Raw genomic sequence first — 19,588 nt, 5'->3', positions numbered from 1 at the left:
TCCCATGTGAACACAGAATCTTCAGTCTTTTTCTCACCATTGATTGCTTCTCTGTACCACAAAATGTCATATTGTACCATAAAATTTCATTTTATATTCATAAAAATAACTATTTGTTTCTTTTAACTTACACACACACATCCTGCAAGGTAAACTTCAGTATACTTCATAAGAGAATAAGCAAGAAGAGACTGGGCTGGGGATATAGCTCAGTGCTTGCCTAGCACCTGTGAGGCTCTGGGTTCAATCCTCAGCACTGCATAAAAAATTTATATATAAAATGAAGGTATAAAAAATTAAAAAGAATAGACTAACTCTTGCTTTAACTGACTTTAGTTTCTGTTCTTATAGTACCAACACTTCTTTCTGAGGAGAACAGTGACTTTTCAGTCATTAAATTCATAGCATAATCCTTGACTGTTTGTATTTCTAGGCAAATAACTTCACTAAAGTTTTTTCCTTTTTGAAATGTTCTCTTCTAGAACATCCCTTTCCTCTCTGATATTTCTTATATGGCTTCTTTTGTTAGCTTATGATATACAGAGGCTCCAACTTTGTTTCCTCCTTTCACTAAATATCACTCCTAAAACAGATGTAACCACTTTCAGTGTTTAAACTCTTACCTTTTTACAGATGACCCCTAATTCTGTACCCAAATTTCTAACAGTTTATGTATCTCCACATATTCCATTAATACTCCTCTGTTCAGTTGCAAAGCTTAACATCTGCCTATGTCAACCAGATTTTCTTATGTAAGATGTAACAATAATGTTGATAGTATGGTAACAGTGTCTGTAGTTAAATTAGCACTGCTCATCATTCTAATTTCTTCCCAGTATACTTTTTACAAAAATAGCAAGCTACAAAATTATCTGTTTCTTTTAATCTGTAGCCAGAGCAGGTAATGTTCAAATATGTAATGCTTAAAAGTCAGGTTACTCCAAACAAATTAGGAGCACTTATTCTATTCTTTGATAACCTGTTACATCCCACTGCACAATAGAGTTTTTTTTCCTTATGTATCTATGTGTGTTGTTTCATTATACTGTAAAGTCCTTCATGATAGGAACCAGATTTTGTCTCCTTTGTGTCCTCATTTCTTAGCAAACTCTACATGCTTGACATTTGATAAATATCTATCAAAAGTTATCTTAAAAAGTTTTTATCAGGTTGGGAGTATAGCTCAACAATACAGCACATGCTTATTATGTGCAAGGCCCTGGGTTTTATCCCCAGTACCCCCCCCCAAAAAAAAAACCCAAAACTTTTATTAAAGAAAAATTACTAAATAACCCAAATCTTAAATTCTGCAATTTTACAATGCTGTTATTAAAACACATGTACTTTGAAAAATGATTTCAATTTGACTTGATTTTAAAAATTTAAAGTGAAATTATTGTTATTAATGTATGCCTTTAACATTTTGTTATTCTAGTTATAGACAGATCCATACCCTCTTATTCTGGAAGTGATATGCCAAGAACTGATAATAGCATGTGTTCAAAAGTAACTGAGGAAGGAACCGAATTATCGCAGCACCTTATAAGGATTGGTTTTGCTGGAACTGAAATAGATCCTGAAAATGAAGAATTAATGCTGAATATTAGTTGTCGACTACAAGCAGCAGTTGAAAAAATACTGGAAGCTCTAAGTGAAACTAGTAGTCAGGTAAACTCCTTAATTATTACTACCTACTGAATATTGCATAAGGCATAAATGAGTAAATATTTCTCTCTACTGTCCCACAGAAATTTATTTAGGCTTCTCTTTAATAATTGGTTGTGTTTGTGATAACCAATATTAGTTTTAGTAGTCTTGTTTTTGGTGGTGAAGGTAATGTAATGATGAGCTCTTCCAGTTCAAAAACTCATTGATGTTTCAATATCCAGATTTTCTAGATTGTTACACATTACTTTTTTTAATATCAAAAGAGATTTTAACTTCACTATTGTGTGAAATGTTCCATTAAAATGTTATTTAATACTATAAGGAATCTCTAAAACTATATGTTGTAGTGGAAATGTCTGAAACTATATGTTGTAGTATGTCATAATATACCATTATTGTATTACATATCAAACTTGCAATTTTTTCACTTGATTTTTACATTCTTTTTATAAATATGAGTAGATTAATTCACCATACAAGTTATCTCTTGGTAGGAAATTAGTTTGAGCAGTTTTTCCTTTAAAATATTGTTCTTTACGGGCTGGGGATGTGGCTCAAGCGGTAGTGCGCTTGCCTGGCATGTGGGCGGCCCGGGTTCGATCCTCAGCACCACATACAAACAAAGATGTTGTGTCTGACGAAAACTAAAAAATAAATATTAAAATTCTCAAAAAAAATATTGTTCTTTAAATATTAAGTTTGAGAAGTTGAAAGAATGTCTTTGAGCTCTTGTTCTGATGACTGGCTTTTCTTTGGTACTTTTTTCTCTAATAAATTATTTAATATGGCATGTTTCTGCAATAGCAGTGACTATTAGATATAGTAACTATGACAAATATATATTTTGCATTTTAATACCTGATTCATTTCTATTAGGGTTAAATTATTGACTTAAGCTATTTCTTCAATTATTGACATTTAAAATGATTCATTTATTCCCTATTAGTTGGTTAACTTCTCATATCAATCTACTGTCCCACCCCCTGATACTTTTAATATGCTGCTGGGATTCAATGAAGAAGGAATTATCAAAATAACATACATTTCTGTTGAAATATTTGTTCTTTGAATGGTCTTCAGATATGACACTTACCCAGAATTTTCTCCAGGTATTTTTTTCTGTTTGGAAACAAACTAAACCTTTTTTCTGTGATAGAATATGAATTATACCTTGAAAAGACTCTTGAGATACCACATATTGTAAGGGGAATTCACTAACTGGTCAGGGAAATTCATCATAATGTATTTCCTGTTATATGGCTCAGTGATAGAGTACTTGCCCAGTATATGCAAGGCCCTAAGTTCTATCCCCAACACTGGGGGAAAGGATGGGGAATAAATAGTTAGATAAATATATCTTCTGGTTTGCACCTTGATTGGCCAAACTAAAGCAAACATATGCCTTATGTAGTTCCCAAAAATGTTTTCATAGATTAATTCTGAGGCCTGTAGTTAAATAGCAGATGAAATTTCTAACCTTGGGCAATTCTTGTTTCTCTAGAGCTTTCTTTTGTAGCATGTACAGAATGATTAAAGCTTCTATTTCAGTAACTCAAAAATTTACTTGAGCATCACAGAGAACCAAAGACATATAATATTCTTGAAAGCTCAAATACTTGTTATTTGCCAAGAGTAGAAAAAATGATTTAAATTTAAAAAAAAAAAATCAGTGGTGGTCCTATATTCAAAGTTCTGAAGAGTTATTTTATTTTTCATTATCAACATCCTAAGTGCTTGTAAGGAAATGAAATGGTACCCATAAAATTCAGCTTCATTTATATTATTAAGACATTAATTTTACACTCTTGGATCAGAGAATTTTATAGTCACCTTTCCTTTAGCCCAAAGTTGAGCAGACTATTTAAACTCAAACATTGACATTGTAAATGTTGTGTTGAAATGTGAAATTCCATAGTTAACATTAAAAAATACACATTTTTACCAAGATTTACTATATTTTTAGTCTTTTATAATTAGCCTAAGTCCTGCATTCTCTCTCTTTTAGAATGCTTATCCATAAACAACTTCTAGAGTATGTGGGGTCCACTGAGTCAGTTGAGTCAGTACTTAAAGCTTGAATGCATAGGCATCTTAATATTATCCCTTTTATTCTATGAAAGTTGTATAGTATAGATAATTCTATATTAAATTCTTTTTGTTTTGTTTATGCTTATTTCAGTCATATTAGTGTTTATATTCTATGATTTATACTTTTTCTACCAGGAAAACAACTGGTAATACTTTTTCTTTCTTTTTTTAATAAACTTATTTTATTTATTTATTTATTTTTTAATGTGGTGCTGAGGATTGAACCCAGTGCCTCACACATGCTAGGCAAGTGTTCTACCACTGAGCTACAATTGCAGCCCTACTTTTTCTTTCTTGATCCTTATAACATACTTTTGACCTGGAACTTGACCACTGTTGATAGTGTTGCTACTCTTCAATGCCACTATAAATTATGCACATTATGGTTAATGTACTATAGTATTTATCTTTTGATAATCACCATGGAAAACGACAAATACATGACAAGTGAGCAGTGGTTTCTACAGATTATTTGCTCTTACAGACAACTAGAGAAAACTTCACCATAGTCATTAAAACTGTCATCAGTCAACAGTTAAGTGTGTGGGATCTTCCTGAAACACTCAGTTCCCTAGGTCAAGTCCATAACACATGACAACTCTCTGTTTATGTGACTAGGTAGTGAGGTGCAGTAAGAGCCTTGTCATGGTATTTTCCAAATGAGTCTCAGTTTGTTAAGTGCTAAAGTAAGGGAATAGGAGCTTTGTGACAGTTTTTAAAACTAACTGCAGATCAATTATTAATCTTAACCATGGATAAATGTTTAAATCCAATGACTTCTTCAGAATATTGTTAATAACTAAAATATTATGAACCAAATGAATAATTTAATCGTTAAATTGACACAAAATAAAGTCTAACATCTTTGTGAAATAACTAGTATCCCATTTTCCTCTTTAATATATTATCATTTGCTTCTTCTTCCTTTAACCTTGATTTATTTTCTTCATTTTTATAACAAAATGGCACTGCTGTGATATCTTTTTGCTTTCATTTAAATACAGGCAAATAGCTCTGCACAGGATACTCTGAATAGCATCTGACAGTTTGGGGTAAGGTGCAGGCCATAAAGCTTACTGTGGGGTTTGATGTTTGAGATAAGTCATTCATTCATTCATTCAGCGAAGTTTTGAGTGCCTACTATATAACAATTATTGTTCTAGATATTAGAGATACAATGATAAGGGAAATGGACAAAATCCCTGCTCACAGGAGCTCATAATTTAATGGTGGAGGCCAATAATAAATAGACGCATAGTTGGTAATAACTGCTGTGAAAAAGAATAAAGGGAAGTACAGCATAATGGAGGAAGAGAGTATTTTATCGGGGAAAATTAGTAAAGGCCTCTCTGATAAAGTGATATGAATTCATATTCCTTAAAGAAGAGTGGGAGGCTAATACACAGGTAAATGGGAAAGAATGTTTAGGCAGGGGAATAGCAATTTCAAAGGCCAGGGGGTGTGCTTGACAGAGGACAGGGCAGCTGGAGCAAGGAGAGTGGAGAGAGGCATGGGAGAGAAGGTCAGAGGGTATCTGGAAACCAGATTATACTCTGACCTCTTCTCTCTTTAACTCTTCATGTTAAAGTCATAGGGGACAGTTTTTAACTTTTCATTCTAAAATAACTTTAAGCTTACAGAAAATTCTAAAACTGAGAGTTTCGATGTACCAACCACTCATTCAGCTTTCCCTAACATTAACATAGTGCATAACTATAATATAATTATAAAACTAAGAAATTAAAATTGCTGCAGTACTGTTAACTAAAGTATAAACTATTTAGATTTCATTGGTTTTTCCTATAATGACGTTTTTCTGTTCCAAGATTCATTCCCAGATCCCACATTGTACTTAGTTGTCATGTCATCTTTGGTTTCACCAGTCTCTGACAATACTTTAGTCTTTTGTCGGTTATTTTTTAGAATGTTCCTCAGTTTGGATTTGTCTGATGTTTGTTGTGATTATATGAAGCCTGTATATTTTTGATACTACCACAAAAATGCTATGCCCATCTTGTGCTTCATGCCTGGTTATGTGAGTCAATATGTCATTATTACAGGTAATGTTAATCTTCATTGCTTGTGATATCTGCTGGGTTTCTCAACTGTAATGTTACTGTTTTCCCCTTTGTAATGAATAACTATCTTGGAGGAGGTACTTTGATAATATGCAAATAACCTTTTCTCCTTAACTTTCTTTCATCTAATATTCTTACATCCATTGTTGGATCTTGCATGCAGTAATTATTACTATGGTGTTCTAATGGTAATTTTATACTTTCCTCATTGTTTTATTTATTTATTTAGCTATATGAGCTATATTTTCACTTCTAATCAATATCAGTATAGACTCATGACTAATTTATCATTTTAGTTGTAACCTAATACTTTGTTTTGTTTCAGCTTTGGCATTAAGAACTTTTTGAGGTACATCCTTTTGAAGTGTACTTGCTTTTTTGAGTATTGGTACTACAAGAAGCTTCAAACCCATCTTGTATTTTTCCTACCCTAACTTTAGAATCAATCACTTCTTCATGGAATTCATATTTCTTTTATCGGAAAATACTATCTAGAAACCAAGATCTAGGTACTAGATGTTCTCATTGTTACTAGGATGTCATTACTTCTAAGCCCTGTTAGTGGATAGTTTAAAAATATATCTTTGTATGCTAATCCTTCTATCTATACCTGAATCTCTCTGTATACATGTATAATTTAAAAATCCATAAATTCATTCTGAGCCCTCCAGTTCTGGTACCACAGCATTTGTTTTGCCCTGCCCTTTTTTCTTAGTAACTTTGTTCTCCAACAGTGAAAAAGAGAGTCTCATGTTCATTTGCATTTTTATTTGTTTGCTCAACCATAATATACACATATGTAATTTCAGAATTGCTATCCTACACCCCTGTGAAAAACAAATTCTCTAACTAGACTACATTATTTGTGTGTAGTACTTTTTGTTTTTAGCCTTATAATATACAGTCAAAATATTGTTTTTCAAGTACCTTAGATTAACTCTTTTCTCTCTCACCCTGTTGGTGTGGTTTTTTTCATATATGAATACACAAACATACATACACACACAAACACATTCACATATATATTCAAATATATATGAATATAATACATGAATATTTATAACAGTCATAACTCATTTGTAATTTTTATTCATATATATAACAGTCATAATTTATTTATGATTTTTTTATTCCATTGAGTTCCTCATTCTTATTAATATATGAAAAAGATCATTCTGTGGACAGTTCTTTCAGTTATGACAGGTGTGTAGAGTCATCTACATCACTTACAGTCATGATATAAAATAGTTTCATCACCCCAACATTCCCAGGCACTGCTCTTTTAGAGTCACCCACTCTCTCACCTCCTGCCTGTGGTAAACACTGGCTTGCTTTCCTTTCCTACAGTTTTGCTTTTTCCAAAGTGTCATAAATGAAAATGTGCATCATGTAATTTTGGGGTCAGGCTTTATTACCTTAATAAAGTGCATTTAAGAATCATCTATATTGTTATGTCTAATAATAGTTTGTTCCTTTTTAATAAGTGAGGGAAATTCCAGCAGTTTGTTTATCCATTTACTGTTTAAAAGACATATAGATTGTTTCCATCTTTAGATAGTTAGAGAATCTAACTTGTATTTTCCAAAATAAACACTTTGACTATCGTTAAAAATAGAATAGAGTAGGTAGAGGGTGGTGAAAGTACAAGGAGAGCAGAAACATGGAAACCAGTTAGAGAAGTCATTTGCCCAAGTTTATAAGTTAAGGAGAGTTAGAGTGGGAACCCAGGTACTTTAGTTTCAGAATCCGTGGTCTTAACCACTACTACTTCTGCCTTCTGGGAATCTGAGGATTAAAGAGCAGACTAAGATTTTTGTTTAGTTATTCTTTAGTTTTAATCATAACTATAACTGAGAAATGAATTTTGAAATCCAGAGATTGTTGGCAAACTTAACAGGAACAATTTCAGTGGAGTTTGGTAGTTTTCCAATTTGTTGGAATAGTTTTCAACGTTATGTGATGAAACATGCTTAGAAAATCTTCTAAGGCCCTTAGAAAGATAATCTCTGTAATACAATCTTTATTTAGTGGTCTTTCTCCAATTCTGCAGAAAAATTATCTTTGAGAATCAGTTCAAAAACACTTGACTTTTCAGTTAGGTGGAAATAGAAACGTCTGTTTTCCGGGAGTTAATCTTTCAACAACTGAAGTTTTATGGAATCCAGAGGTTATTATTTAGAGCCAAGGAGATTATTTACCAAAAAATATTTCTCTTAGGAAGTCTTTGGGGGGGGGAGTTTCAGAGAGGAGAAATAATTTTTGGTGTTCTATTACACAGCATAGTGATAATAGTTAACATATATTTCAAAATTGCTAAAGAAGAGAATTTTAACCACAAAGAAATGATAAATATTTGAGGTGATGGATGTGTTTGATTATTCCATAGTGTGTGCATGTAAGAAAACATCACTTTGTACCTCAAAATATTCAATCATTATTTGTCAATAAAAGATAAAACTTAATGCAAATAAAAAATAATTCCTTGGAAGAAATTAATGAATAATTTATTCTCTCAGAATGATTTTCATTATAAGGCACTATTGTGAGTTTACTAGTTCTCATTTTTTAGAATAATGGAATCAAAGCTACAGGCTTCTATAATTTCTTAAAGGGGAATCTGAGAATTAAAGATCAGGCTAAGCTTTTTGTTTTAATCATAATTATAAGTACTGAAACACATTTTGCCATCAAGTATTGCCCCCAGTGTGCTTAGCATTGGTCAGGTAATGTATGCAGGAGTTAGTCCCTCCATTAAATAATTTAGAGAAATAAGTAAATAAAGTGAAGATGAAAAGACAGCAGCAGAAGTGTTTTACAATTTGAAGGAAATAATTTACAGGGAAAAAAGGTTAAATAGCTTGACATTATATGATTAATGTAAACCTTTTTCATTGGGGAAATGTAGCTCAATGCTGTCAATTAATAGCCTCCTGTATATGGTAAAGTCATGATCTTCTGAAACCCGAGGATAAGGAGCTAGTCTGGACAGTTAAATGTGTTTCTAGAAATTGAAGTCATTGTATTTTAAGTTTTTAGTTGCAGAAAGGTTTATATGCTTTTAAACTAGAGGAAAAAGCAAAATTGAATATAACTTGAATTATTGTCAGAATCACCATATGCCATCATCCAGACTCTTCTTTACTACTTTTTGAGTCTTTTTTCATTCATTTTTAACAGTAGTTAAATTTGTAGTTAGTTTCTTACCATGACCCATGTTCCTAGTCATAAGAGGACACACCTTACTTATAAAGATTTTTGTTTTATGTTAATGGAAATAAGTTCTATGTGTTTCCAAAACTGGGGTGAAAATATTAGTATATCATTTAATTTAAAGGTATTTTATTGCTTAACTTATTACACATTTATGTTTTCAATTCTTTCATTCTTCAAGGATTTACCTATTGTAGTTAAAGCAATGGTGTTTTGTTTTTGGTTTTTATGCAGTTTTTTGTTGTTATTGTTTTATTTTGTATTCTTTCTGAATATCAATTAATGTAGTATGCCACTAGTTAATATATTATTACAAAGACTGTTTGCCACATTCTGGGTCATCTTTATCTATTACTCTTTGAGTCTATTTTTCTCCTTAGTTATTCTTTCTTTCTTTTTTCTTTCTTTGTTGTTAATTCTTATGTTGACTTAAATGCTGCTATTTATGAATAATTATTTCTTACCCACAGTTTTGTTTTTACCTCAAATGAGAGAAATTGGATGATTATCAAAATAACTAATTTGCAAAAGAAGCAGGGAAAGAGTATTTTAAGAGGTATCTCATAGGCTAGGTGTGGGATCCACCAGTTCATAAAGTGTGAACAGCTAGGGTATTGATGATTTTACGTCTGCTGGAGCTTCATTAAAATCACATTTAGCTGCTTGGGCTGGGGATATGGCTCAAGCAGTAGCGCACTCGCCTGGCATGCGTGCGGCCCAAGTTCTATCCTCAGCACCACATACAAACAAAGATGTTGTGTCTGCCGATAACTAAAAAATAAATATTAAAATTCTCTCTCTCTCCCTCTCTCACTCTCTCTTTTAAAAAAAATCACATTTAGCTGCAACAGTCATAAGGTCAGGCCTCCATCTCATATAGGTGTTAAGACATCTTGACAGACTAACTGCAGGTTATAAGAAACTGTAATAAACAAAAATTTTCAGAACTTTAAGAAGCAACTGCCCCTCCCCAACTACATCTCCTTGCAACTTTGGGACTTGTATATAAAACAATTTCATTTTCTCTGCCTCAGTTACTAGTCTGCTGAGAAGGGTTTAAGTACTAGCTCTTCGAAACTACTTTATGTAGTCAGAGTAGCTATAAAAGGCCTTTTTAAGCCTGTCACTTGCTTTAGTATGGTTTTTTTCCATTTAGATAAAGGCTTTGTGGGTTTAGGATATTCAGTTACCAGATGGGGGAAAAAGGCACCAAAATGAAAGTCTTTTATTTAAAACAACTTTCATTATTGAGAGTCTTTTATTAGTAATAAGTAAGTTATTTATCTTTTAAAATTATGAATGGCTGGTTTATTCAGTATTGCTCAGGCTTCTGGAACAACCTGAAGCTAACTATTATGGACAATTTGTCGCTTTTACATTTCAGTCAGGGTTCATAGGCTACCTTAAGTGGTGTAATTATCGACTTATATACAAAGTGGCTCTAAAAAGAATTTTTTCCTTAATATGCCCTCTATAAATAAGTCAATGTGAAAATAAGTTATAACTGAATTATCTGTATTTAGTTAGCCTCAGTGGCTGCTCAAAAGTATTATATCTTAAGGAATTATCAAAAAGAAATTCTAATTTAATTTCCAGAAATAATTATGATTATTTGATATGCTTGAATAGCTGATTAGTAATGTAAACTCAAACATATTTTATTCACATTTTTAATTAAAACAATTTTTAGTAGGGTGGAAAAATACCAGCTTATCTTAGACACATTATAAACTTCTCTAAATAACTCTTTCAAAGATCTGACTTGGAACTTGGATCCTGTTAGGCAGGCTTTTTTGTGGGCGTATTAATTCACATTCCACCTGTCAGTGCACATATAGGTAAAGACATTAAACCACACCCTCTGTTCTGACCTTTTCCTCAGGGGACACTGACTAGAATCCTCTGGCTCAGCCTGCAAGGCTATTTGAGCAGCTCCGTTTGGAAGAGCTTTTCCTTTTGAATAGGGCAAAGCTGCAAGACCAAGGGAAATAATGTTGCAACTACGTTTCTCAAGACTGCTACTATGGAGATTTAAAACCTGACCTTCCCTGCCAGGTTCTGCTTGGAAGGCTTACTTATTACCACAGACAAATTTGATACCGAAAGCAGTTTTATTGCTCAGCATATTACACATTTATGTTTTCATTCTTTTATTCTTCAAGGATTTACCTATTCTAGGTAAAACAGTGGTGTTTTGTTTGCGTGCTTTTGGTTTTTGTGCAGTTTTTTGTTGTTTTGTTTTGGATTCTTCAGATAAAGACTGGTAGACATTTAGGAGTCTTTCTGTTTTGTTTTTGTTTTTTAGATTTGTAGGGTTCCCCCCGCCAGACATTTTCACCCTTTTTATTGTTCAGTACTATGAATTAATTTTTTTATGTATTTGATAGCACTAAACAGAATGGAATATCTAGATAAACTAAAAGGAACTTTTTAAATGTAGTAGATTGAAGAAGCTTGGCTCCTTCATCTTCTAGAATGGATTCTTACAGGACCTATTTGGCAACTGTCAAACTCGATGGCTCTTGGTTGGAAGAACAAGATGAAGATATTTATGAGGTTGAATCTCGAGTGCCTTTACCGTATCCTTTTCCTTTGTGTGAACATTTGGATGAAAATAACTCAGTAATTATTAATACTTCTATTTTCCACTTGATTCATAAAAGAAATGGGCATATATTAAAGCTAATTTCTAAAATTTCACTGCCTACCCCTCCTTATTCAGTAAGTATAAAATATTAATTTAGTTTAACAAATAAGTATAATGAGAAATGAAATTTTAAGTATTGTTAATAAGGTTAATGGAATAGAACCTTATTTTGTTATTGTTTGGTATATACTGCTGCCCATTCATCCTAAATGTATCAAAGGGCTCAATTTGATCTAAAAGTCCCAACTTGGCTGTGTTCTTAATTCCAGAAAGCAGAATGAGATAATATTACACTTCTCCAGTGCCAGGTGAATTGTTTAAAAAATATTCTGCTTGTCTTTAAGATTCTTGTTTTTGTATGTTTATGAATCCAATCCTGAATAAAAATGGGAATAAAAATGGAATGATTATATTTGAGAGAATAGGTATTGTGATACCTAGACCAGCTAAATGAATTGTTTACATCCATGACATACTGACAGTAGCTCCAGGCAAGGTAAAAGCAAACTTGGATTCTAGATTTTCTTACACCATAAGGAACTTATTTTTAGTTTTATATATGTCAACTAATTCTGTAGAGAAATATCTTTTTTCTGTTTTTAATGTGAAACTTATAAACATTGCTAAAGGTGTTTAGCATAAAGATACCTGCATATTCAGTATTCCAGGTTTATTTGATTCTCAAATATGTTGTGAATGATTGACTACAAGTTATTCAGCACTTTTTATGACTTTGGTGACTTTAACTGTACATGCTAGCTAATATTTAACAAACCAGATGGTTTTTAGAATAGTGTTGTTACCCCTTCTACAACTTTTGTTTTAAGTGTCATAATCTTTACTAAAGCTTATCCATACTTTAAGTATAATGGTGAGTTTACTAAATACTTTGAAAATATTGAGTTTAAAATTTTTATATAATTCATACTATTATAGATATTAGGAGTAAATCATACCTTAACTGGATAGAAGGTATTGTGTAAAGTATGTAAATGAGAATTTTAAGGGGGACTCTTATCCCAAATGAAGTGGATCCCAATTGCTATTGTAAATAAAATATATTAGTCTTACTTATTTGATTGCTTGAGGTTTTTGCTTTGTTTCTAAAACTGAAGGGTTTTTTCATGATTTCATGGTAAATATCTAAATGTATGTGAAGGTGGTTTAGATCTTGTCGTGAAATGGAGCATAGAGGCAAAGACTTATCAAATTTATCTAAAGCAAATATTTATTTTATTATAAATACTCTATTGAATTTATGTAGTAAATTTGGAAAATAGTTCATCTTTTTTTAGTTATAACTTTGAACTCTATATTTCATGTATTTTCTAGGTCATTAGTATATAATAAAAAATTATGTACATATTGAAGCAATTGATGTATTTTAAAAAATGTGTTGACTAAATTCAGGAGAGTAGTTGTGTACAGCATGTATACTTCATGGTCATTTTCTTTATAGTAAAAATTAAAATATAGTATTTATCTACATTTAAAGGAAAATACTGTTGGTAGTTAAAAGTGAACATGTTCATAAAATTTTTCCTTTTTAAAGTAACAATATATTTTCACAGATATTTTAGGAAATTAGTTACAAATTAAAATTTATGTTTAATTTTCCATTATGAGTCTTATATCTATGCTCATTTTTAAATAATAGGTTATAAATAAAATTTAAACTTTCTTTTAAAAAAACAATTATTGGGGTTGGGGTTGTAGCTCAGTGGTAGAGTGATTGCCTAACATGTGTGAGGCACTAGGTTCAATCCTCAGCACCACATAAAAATAAATAAGTAAAACAAAGGTATTGTGTCCATCTACAACTAAAAAAAATGAATTAAATTAAAAAAACAATAATTGTATACTGAATATTTTGGAAATTGATTTGTTTGGCAATAACACTCAGGTGTGAGGAGCAGAAGTCTTTAAGAATAAGATTTTAAATATTATCTTAATTTTATAATACATTATTAATGTCTAATTAGAAACCTTAGAAACCACTACATTTTATCATTTTAAGCTTAAAACATAGCAGTAATGTCTTTCTGATACACAAACTTATGTAAATTTACAAAATTTATTTAAGAGACTTGCTGTAAGCCTGTTGTCAATACATACAATTATTTCTTAAAATTCTGGGGCTAAGTACTGGAAACATTTGAGCTCAGTTTTTTGTTTTTTGTGGAGGTTTTTTTTTTTCTGCATGTAGTTGTTTTAGTAAAAACAGATAAGTAGATGGTGACATATAAAAGCTCAGATAACTAAAGCAAAGTTAGTGCTTTTTTGTAATTTCACACAAATGATTAAGTTATGGCGGTTGAGAGCTTTGGCCTCAAGTGTGTATTACCATCTTAAAAACTATTTTAAAAATGGAGTCAGTATATGCCAATGATAGCATTCTAAGAAGGCTATATTTTTAATGCCTCCGAATTCTAAAGTGTTCAAAACAAATGTGGAGTCTACTATTGACTTATCCTACCCACAAATGTTTTTTTTTTTTTATTGGTTGTTCACAACGTTACAAAGCTCTTGACATATCATACTTCATACATTAGACTGAAGTGGGTTATGAACTCCCAATTTTACCCCAAATGCAGATTGCAGAGTCACATCGGTTACACATCCACAATTTTACATAATGCCCTATTGGTAATTGTTGTACTCTGCTCCCTTTCCTATCCCCCACTATCCCCCCTCCCCTCCCCTCCCTTTTACTCTCTCTACCCCATCTACTGTAATCCATCTCCCTCCTTATTTATTTTCCCATTCCCCACCCAGCCTCTTATATGTAATTTTGTATAGCAATGAGGGTCTCCCTTCATTTCCAACAAATGTTAACATGCATTAGAACTGTCTTAAGTGACTGTAAGTCAGAAATATGTCTTTTATTTGAAATCCTTACTTTAATGGAAAATGACACTGGTTTTCCAACACTTCATCTTCCTTTATGTATTCTTTCCCTTCTTGTTTAGCTTGAACATGCAAAAGTTACACAAACAGAATTGATGCGTGAGTCATTCAAACAGAAACAACAGGCAACAGAGTTCCTTAAATGCCAAGAAGAACTGCGAGAGCGCCTTCATGAAGAGTCTAGGGCCAGAGAACAGCTGGCAGTGGAGCTCAGTAAGGCTGAGGGTAAGTACCTTGCCTTTGGCAAGTCAGAGTAGCAGAATTTCAATCTTAAAATAGAGATTTTGATGTACAGCCAAATTCAGAAACAAATCTACTCTAATTTAGAGCAGTAGTTGTAGTTTGTCTTCAGAGTTTTTCCAAGCAGTTTTTAAAACTGCATATACACATTTAAATATAAAAGGAACTTGTAGAATTACTGAAAATATAAAGGAATTTTAGAAAATAGAGAAATGGATGGTGGAGAGTTGTTACCATGATCCCACCATCCTAAGACATGCCTGTAATTTAAAAATGAGAAAACCGAAGGTAAAGATGTTATTGAATTGTTTAAGGTAACCATAGGCTTTAAGCCTCTAAAGCCTTAGGCTTTGCCTCTTCCCCCATGCTGTGGTATTGACCTTAACCTTCTAGAATTAAAATACCAACTTGAAAGAAAATGTTTTGTTAGAGCTTCATAGTCATACATAGTAGCTGAGTTCATCTCAACAAACTCATACATGCATGGAAATAAATTTCAGTTCATGATCCCCTTCTTTTCCCTCCCGTCTTCTTTCCCCTCTCCCATTCTCTTTACTCTATTAGAATTGTGATTCGATTTATAATATCTGATTTACATTAAGCTAGAAACTTGTCTATTTTTATCTTTTTACTAAAGTGAATTACGCATATACAATGTGATGATACTTCAGTATAGCAAAGTATTTGAAAGTTTAGAGAAATTTCACATTAATGTCAGGTTGGTAAACAAGAAGACTGCATTAGGCCAGGCACAGTGGCACATGCCTGTAATCCCAGTGACATGCCCAGGGACACTGAGGCAGGAAGATTATTAACTCAATGCCAGCCTCAGCAATTTAGCAATGCCCTAAGAAACTTAGTGAGACCTTGTTTCTAAATAAAATAGAACTGGGGATGTAACTCAGTGGTAAAGCACCCCTGGGTTCAATTCCTGGTACTCAAAAAAGAAGATGACGACTAAATCAAATGTACATATTAAAAGTTAAGGGCTGGGGTTGTGGTTCAGTGGTAGAACATTTGATAGCACACATGAAGCACTGGCTTCAGTCCCCAGCACCACATAAAATATACTAAGTAAAGGTATTGTGTCCATCTTCAACTAAAAAAAAAAAAAAAAAGTCAATAAGTTGCTGCTATTAATAGCAAATTCATTCAAGACTCTTAATAGGTTGGAATGATTTAAAGTTTTGCTAACAGCTCTTTTGTTCATATTAAAACATATTAATGTTCAAATTTAAATGAGTTGTAATTCCATTTCCTGTTTATCTTACAGGTATCATTGATGGCTACGCAGATGAAAAAACTCTTTTTGAAAGGCAAATTCAGGAAAAAACTGATATAATAGATCGCCTTGAGCAGGAGTTGTTACGTGCAGGTAATAGGTTGCAAGAATTGGAAGCAGAACAACAAGAAATCCAAGCAGAAAAAGAATTATTGTCAAGACAGAAGGCGGCAATGAAAGCAGAAGCAAGTCCAGTTGTACAACGTACGTATTTTCAGACTTTGGAACACTTTTCTTTTCATTTATATTCTTTAAACATTAAGAGTGATTTTCCCCCTTTTTTTCAATGCCATTATTCATATACCATATAGGAACTTGAAAAATAATAGCAGAGTGGGCTGAGGTTGTGACTCAGTGATAGAGCACTTGCCTAGCATGTGGGAGGCACTGGGATCCATCCTCAACACTGTATATAAGTAAAATAAAGATCCACTGACAACTAAAAAAAGTATATTCAAAAAAATTATAACCAAACATACCTATAGGTAATTGTCTTATTAGACAACCAAGTAGAACCAGGGTTTTCTTTTCTTTCTTTTTTAATCTCTGGCAGATGTTGACTGTTAACAGGAAAAGACAATTCTTTACTTAACCCCAAAAATCTGCCTCAAGAGAAGGTTACAAATAATGGGGCAGAATATTTTATAAATTGTGTAAGCTTTAGGCTTTTTAATAGAAAAGAGACAGCAAAAATGTATTGTCAGATTAAATAACTAAGAACTTGTTTTAGTAATAAGCAGGTCTGGGGCTTGCAAGCCAAATAGATGGAAAAGGTCAATGGCGCTAGAAGCAGGCTGACATCTAGTGTAGTAGGAGTTCAAAGAGAATTTAAATTTATAAATAACCTTAATTTTTCCTTAAATAAGAAATTAAATAATATCTTGATGTTAAAGTTTGTTTAGCAGTAAATGTCAGTCTTTGTAATAGTAAAAATTTAAATTCAGTTTATTGTGTCCTCACTTTTATAGTAAACATAAGTTGGAATTATAAACTGTTTCTCTAATTTCATTTGATCAATTAAGAAATACAACATACATTTTTTGTAAAATGATGAAATTAGTCTAACATGGGTTTAGGGTTGTAATTTTTAATGGGGAAAAACTTTGTGTCATACATGTAAAATATTCAAGAAATATTGGAACTTCTTAAAATCTCCAGTGATAATAATCAGTGGCTTCAGCGTCTGCTTTCTAATATATATGTGGGCACATGCATTATCTTATTTTAGCCAATAGAATATGTATAATATTTTTGTTGTGTCTTGTCTTGTTTTCTATTTTCATAGGACTAGTAGATGCTGCAGTCGATGCAGCACCTGAAGCAGGTGTGTGCGTACAATTGCATGGACTATTTTTGAGTGGTAGATTTAGATGCAAATTTTGAGTAACCCTTGGATTTTCAACCAACTAACATGTCTCTAATTTCGCAGTTTTGCTGCTGTGATTCACTCTTAAAGTTGTTCTCTTTAACAACAAAACAACTTGTCTTACTATAAAAGTTCACATTTTCACTTGAAATTAACAACTGAGATTGATAATGACATCATCTTATTATCTGTTATGCATGAAACTTAAAACAATTTCAATTTTTCAAAGAAAATGTTTTTTTTTGTTAACAAATATATTAAATCTTGTAGTCTATGACTTTCCAGAATCCTCTTCTAAGTCAGGAAGTTTATAAGATGATGGTAGTAAAAAGATCAATGGAATTTAGTAAGAGGCTTTCTGATTGATTTACTTTATGTTAACATCTAGTATCAGTGTTGTTTTCAAAGGAAAAATTTTTTCTGTTGATTCCTTGTCCTGAGTATAGTGTTGGTACATCAGTTAGTATAAAGATTCTAGAGATAAGTTCTTTCCATTTTCTTTATTAGAGGATTGGTTTACTTTTTCTTTTATACTTTATTATTATATTAATAATGATACTAACACAATAGTGCTTACTATACTACAGTTATTGTTTTACATATTTTAACTCATTTGATTCCAAATTTGCTGTAAGAGATTGGCAATGATATAGTTCCCATTTTACATATAAGGAAACCAAGGATCATCATATTGAATATCATGTAAAACAAAAGAGGCAAGCTAGGATTTGAAGACATAGTCTGTTTTTAGTACTAACCACACTGCCTCTCACATGTCAGTTTTCCCTTGATGCACATACATGTGAGCATGCAAAAACAACTCAGTAATATGGATCTAATAAGGAGTAAGAATAACAGGAAATTCTGGGTCTAGTCATATTTCTTCTTCTACAACTCTTCCTTGCTTGTTTAAAGATTTACAGTGATTTTTTGTGTATATTATGTATACATATGAAAGTGATTTATGGGTTTGGAATGAATTAATTTTTGTGTGAGGTAAATAAAAATGTTCTTTTTCTATGCTTAAATTTCATTCAATTTTGTTCTATTCTTAATAGTGAAAAGTGGCTTTTTTGTCATTTGCTATGTTTTTACAAAAATGGTGTTTTTGTGACGGGACTTTCTTTTTGTTAATTCTGCATAATTTTAATAATACTAGTTTATGTATGTGTAGCAGTAAGATATTTTGTTATTTCTATAAGAGAATATTTACTTTTTAATATGGACTTAAAATATTTCTCAGCCTTTATTTCATGAAGGTAAAATTTACTGGAAGCACCATTAATTATAATTAACTCTGAATGCTTTTGCATTTATAAACAGAATTACTACATGAGACAGAAAAATTAATGAAGGAAAAGCTAGAATTGCAATGTCAAGCTGAGAAAGTACATGATGAACTTCAAAAACAAATGAAAGCTTTGGAAATAGATGTTGAAGAACAAGTCAGTTGGTTTATAGAGATGGAACAAGAAAAAAATGCTGAAGTAATGGATTTAAGACAGCAAAACCAAGCACTGGAAAAGCAATTAGAAAAAATGAGAAAATTTTTAGATGTAAGTATTTGCAATTTGATATTGATTTTTCTCAGTAGAATACTATGTGATACTGTTCTATATTATTTTAATTTTAAATTATAGGGACTCTTAATATTTTTGCTTATGTGTGTATTCCACCAATGGAGAGAGTATTCCAATAATTTATTATGTAACAATCAAAATGAAAATAGTAAAACTAGGGCAGGGAATGTAGCTCAGTGGTAGAGTACTGCTTAGCATGAATGAAATGAGGCTGGCCCTAGGTTGAATCACCAGCACCAAAAAAAAAAAAAAAAACCTAAACAACAACAAAACTTGTGCCACTAGCTTGTGAATAAGCCCTACTAGTTAACGTTCCAAAATTCATAGTTAATCTTCTACTAGTCTCTCATTTAATCAGTAGTCAAAGCAGGTAAGAATTCCAAGAGCTAATTATCTACCATTGTGTCCACCTCAAAAGGTGTGAACACAGGTAACAACAGTGTGGCACTTGGACTGGAATAGTTGCCAAGCTTCCATTGCTCTCTTCCAAAAAGATGTTAAATCTTTAATTTCACATGGATA

General features: G+C 32.0%; 1 protein-coding gene across 1 annotated transcript in view; it reads left to right on the top strand.

The window, feature by feature from the left end:
• Positions 1 to 19,588, top strand: part of AKAP9 (A-kinase anchoring protein 9) — a 142,540-nt gene that overhangs the window by 77,474 nt on the left and 45,478 nt on the right. Inside the window, exons 18-22 of the mRNA XM_081288423.1 lie at positions 1,436 to 1,668; positions 14,661 to 14,823; positions 16,112 to 16,324; positions 17,406 to 17,444; positions 18,810 to 19,042. Of these exons, the coding sequence (XP_081144549.1) occupies positions 1,436 to 1,668; positions 14,661 to 14,823; positions 16,112 to 16,324; positions 17,406 to 17,444; positions 18,810 to 19,042 (881 nt within the window). The remainder of the gene's footprint in view (positions 1 to 1,435; positions 1,669 to 14,660; positions 14,824 to 16,111; positions 16,325 to 17,405; positions 17,445 to 18,809; positions 19,043 to 19,588) is intronic.

This window comes from Spermophilus citellus (assembly GCF_964194105.1).
Source record: "Spermophilus citellus genome assembly, chromosome: 3".
Classification (NCBI taxonomy): Eukaryota; Metazoa; Chordata; class Mammalia; order Rodentia; family Sciuridae; genus Spermophilus; species Spermophilus citellus.
Note: the sequence above shows the minus strand (reverse complement) of the source record. Positions and strands in the feature narration are given on the sequence as shown.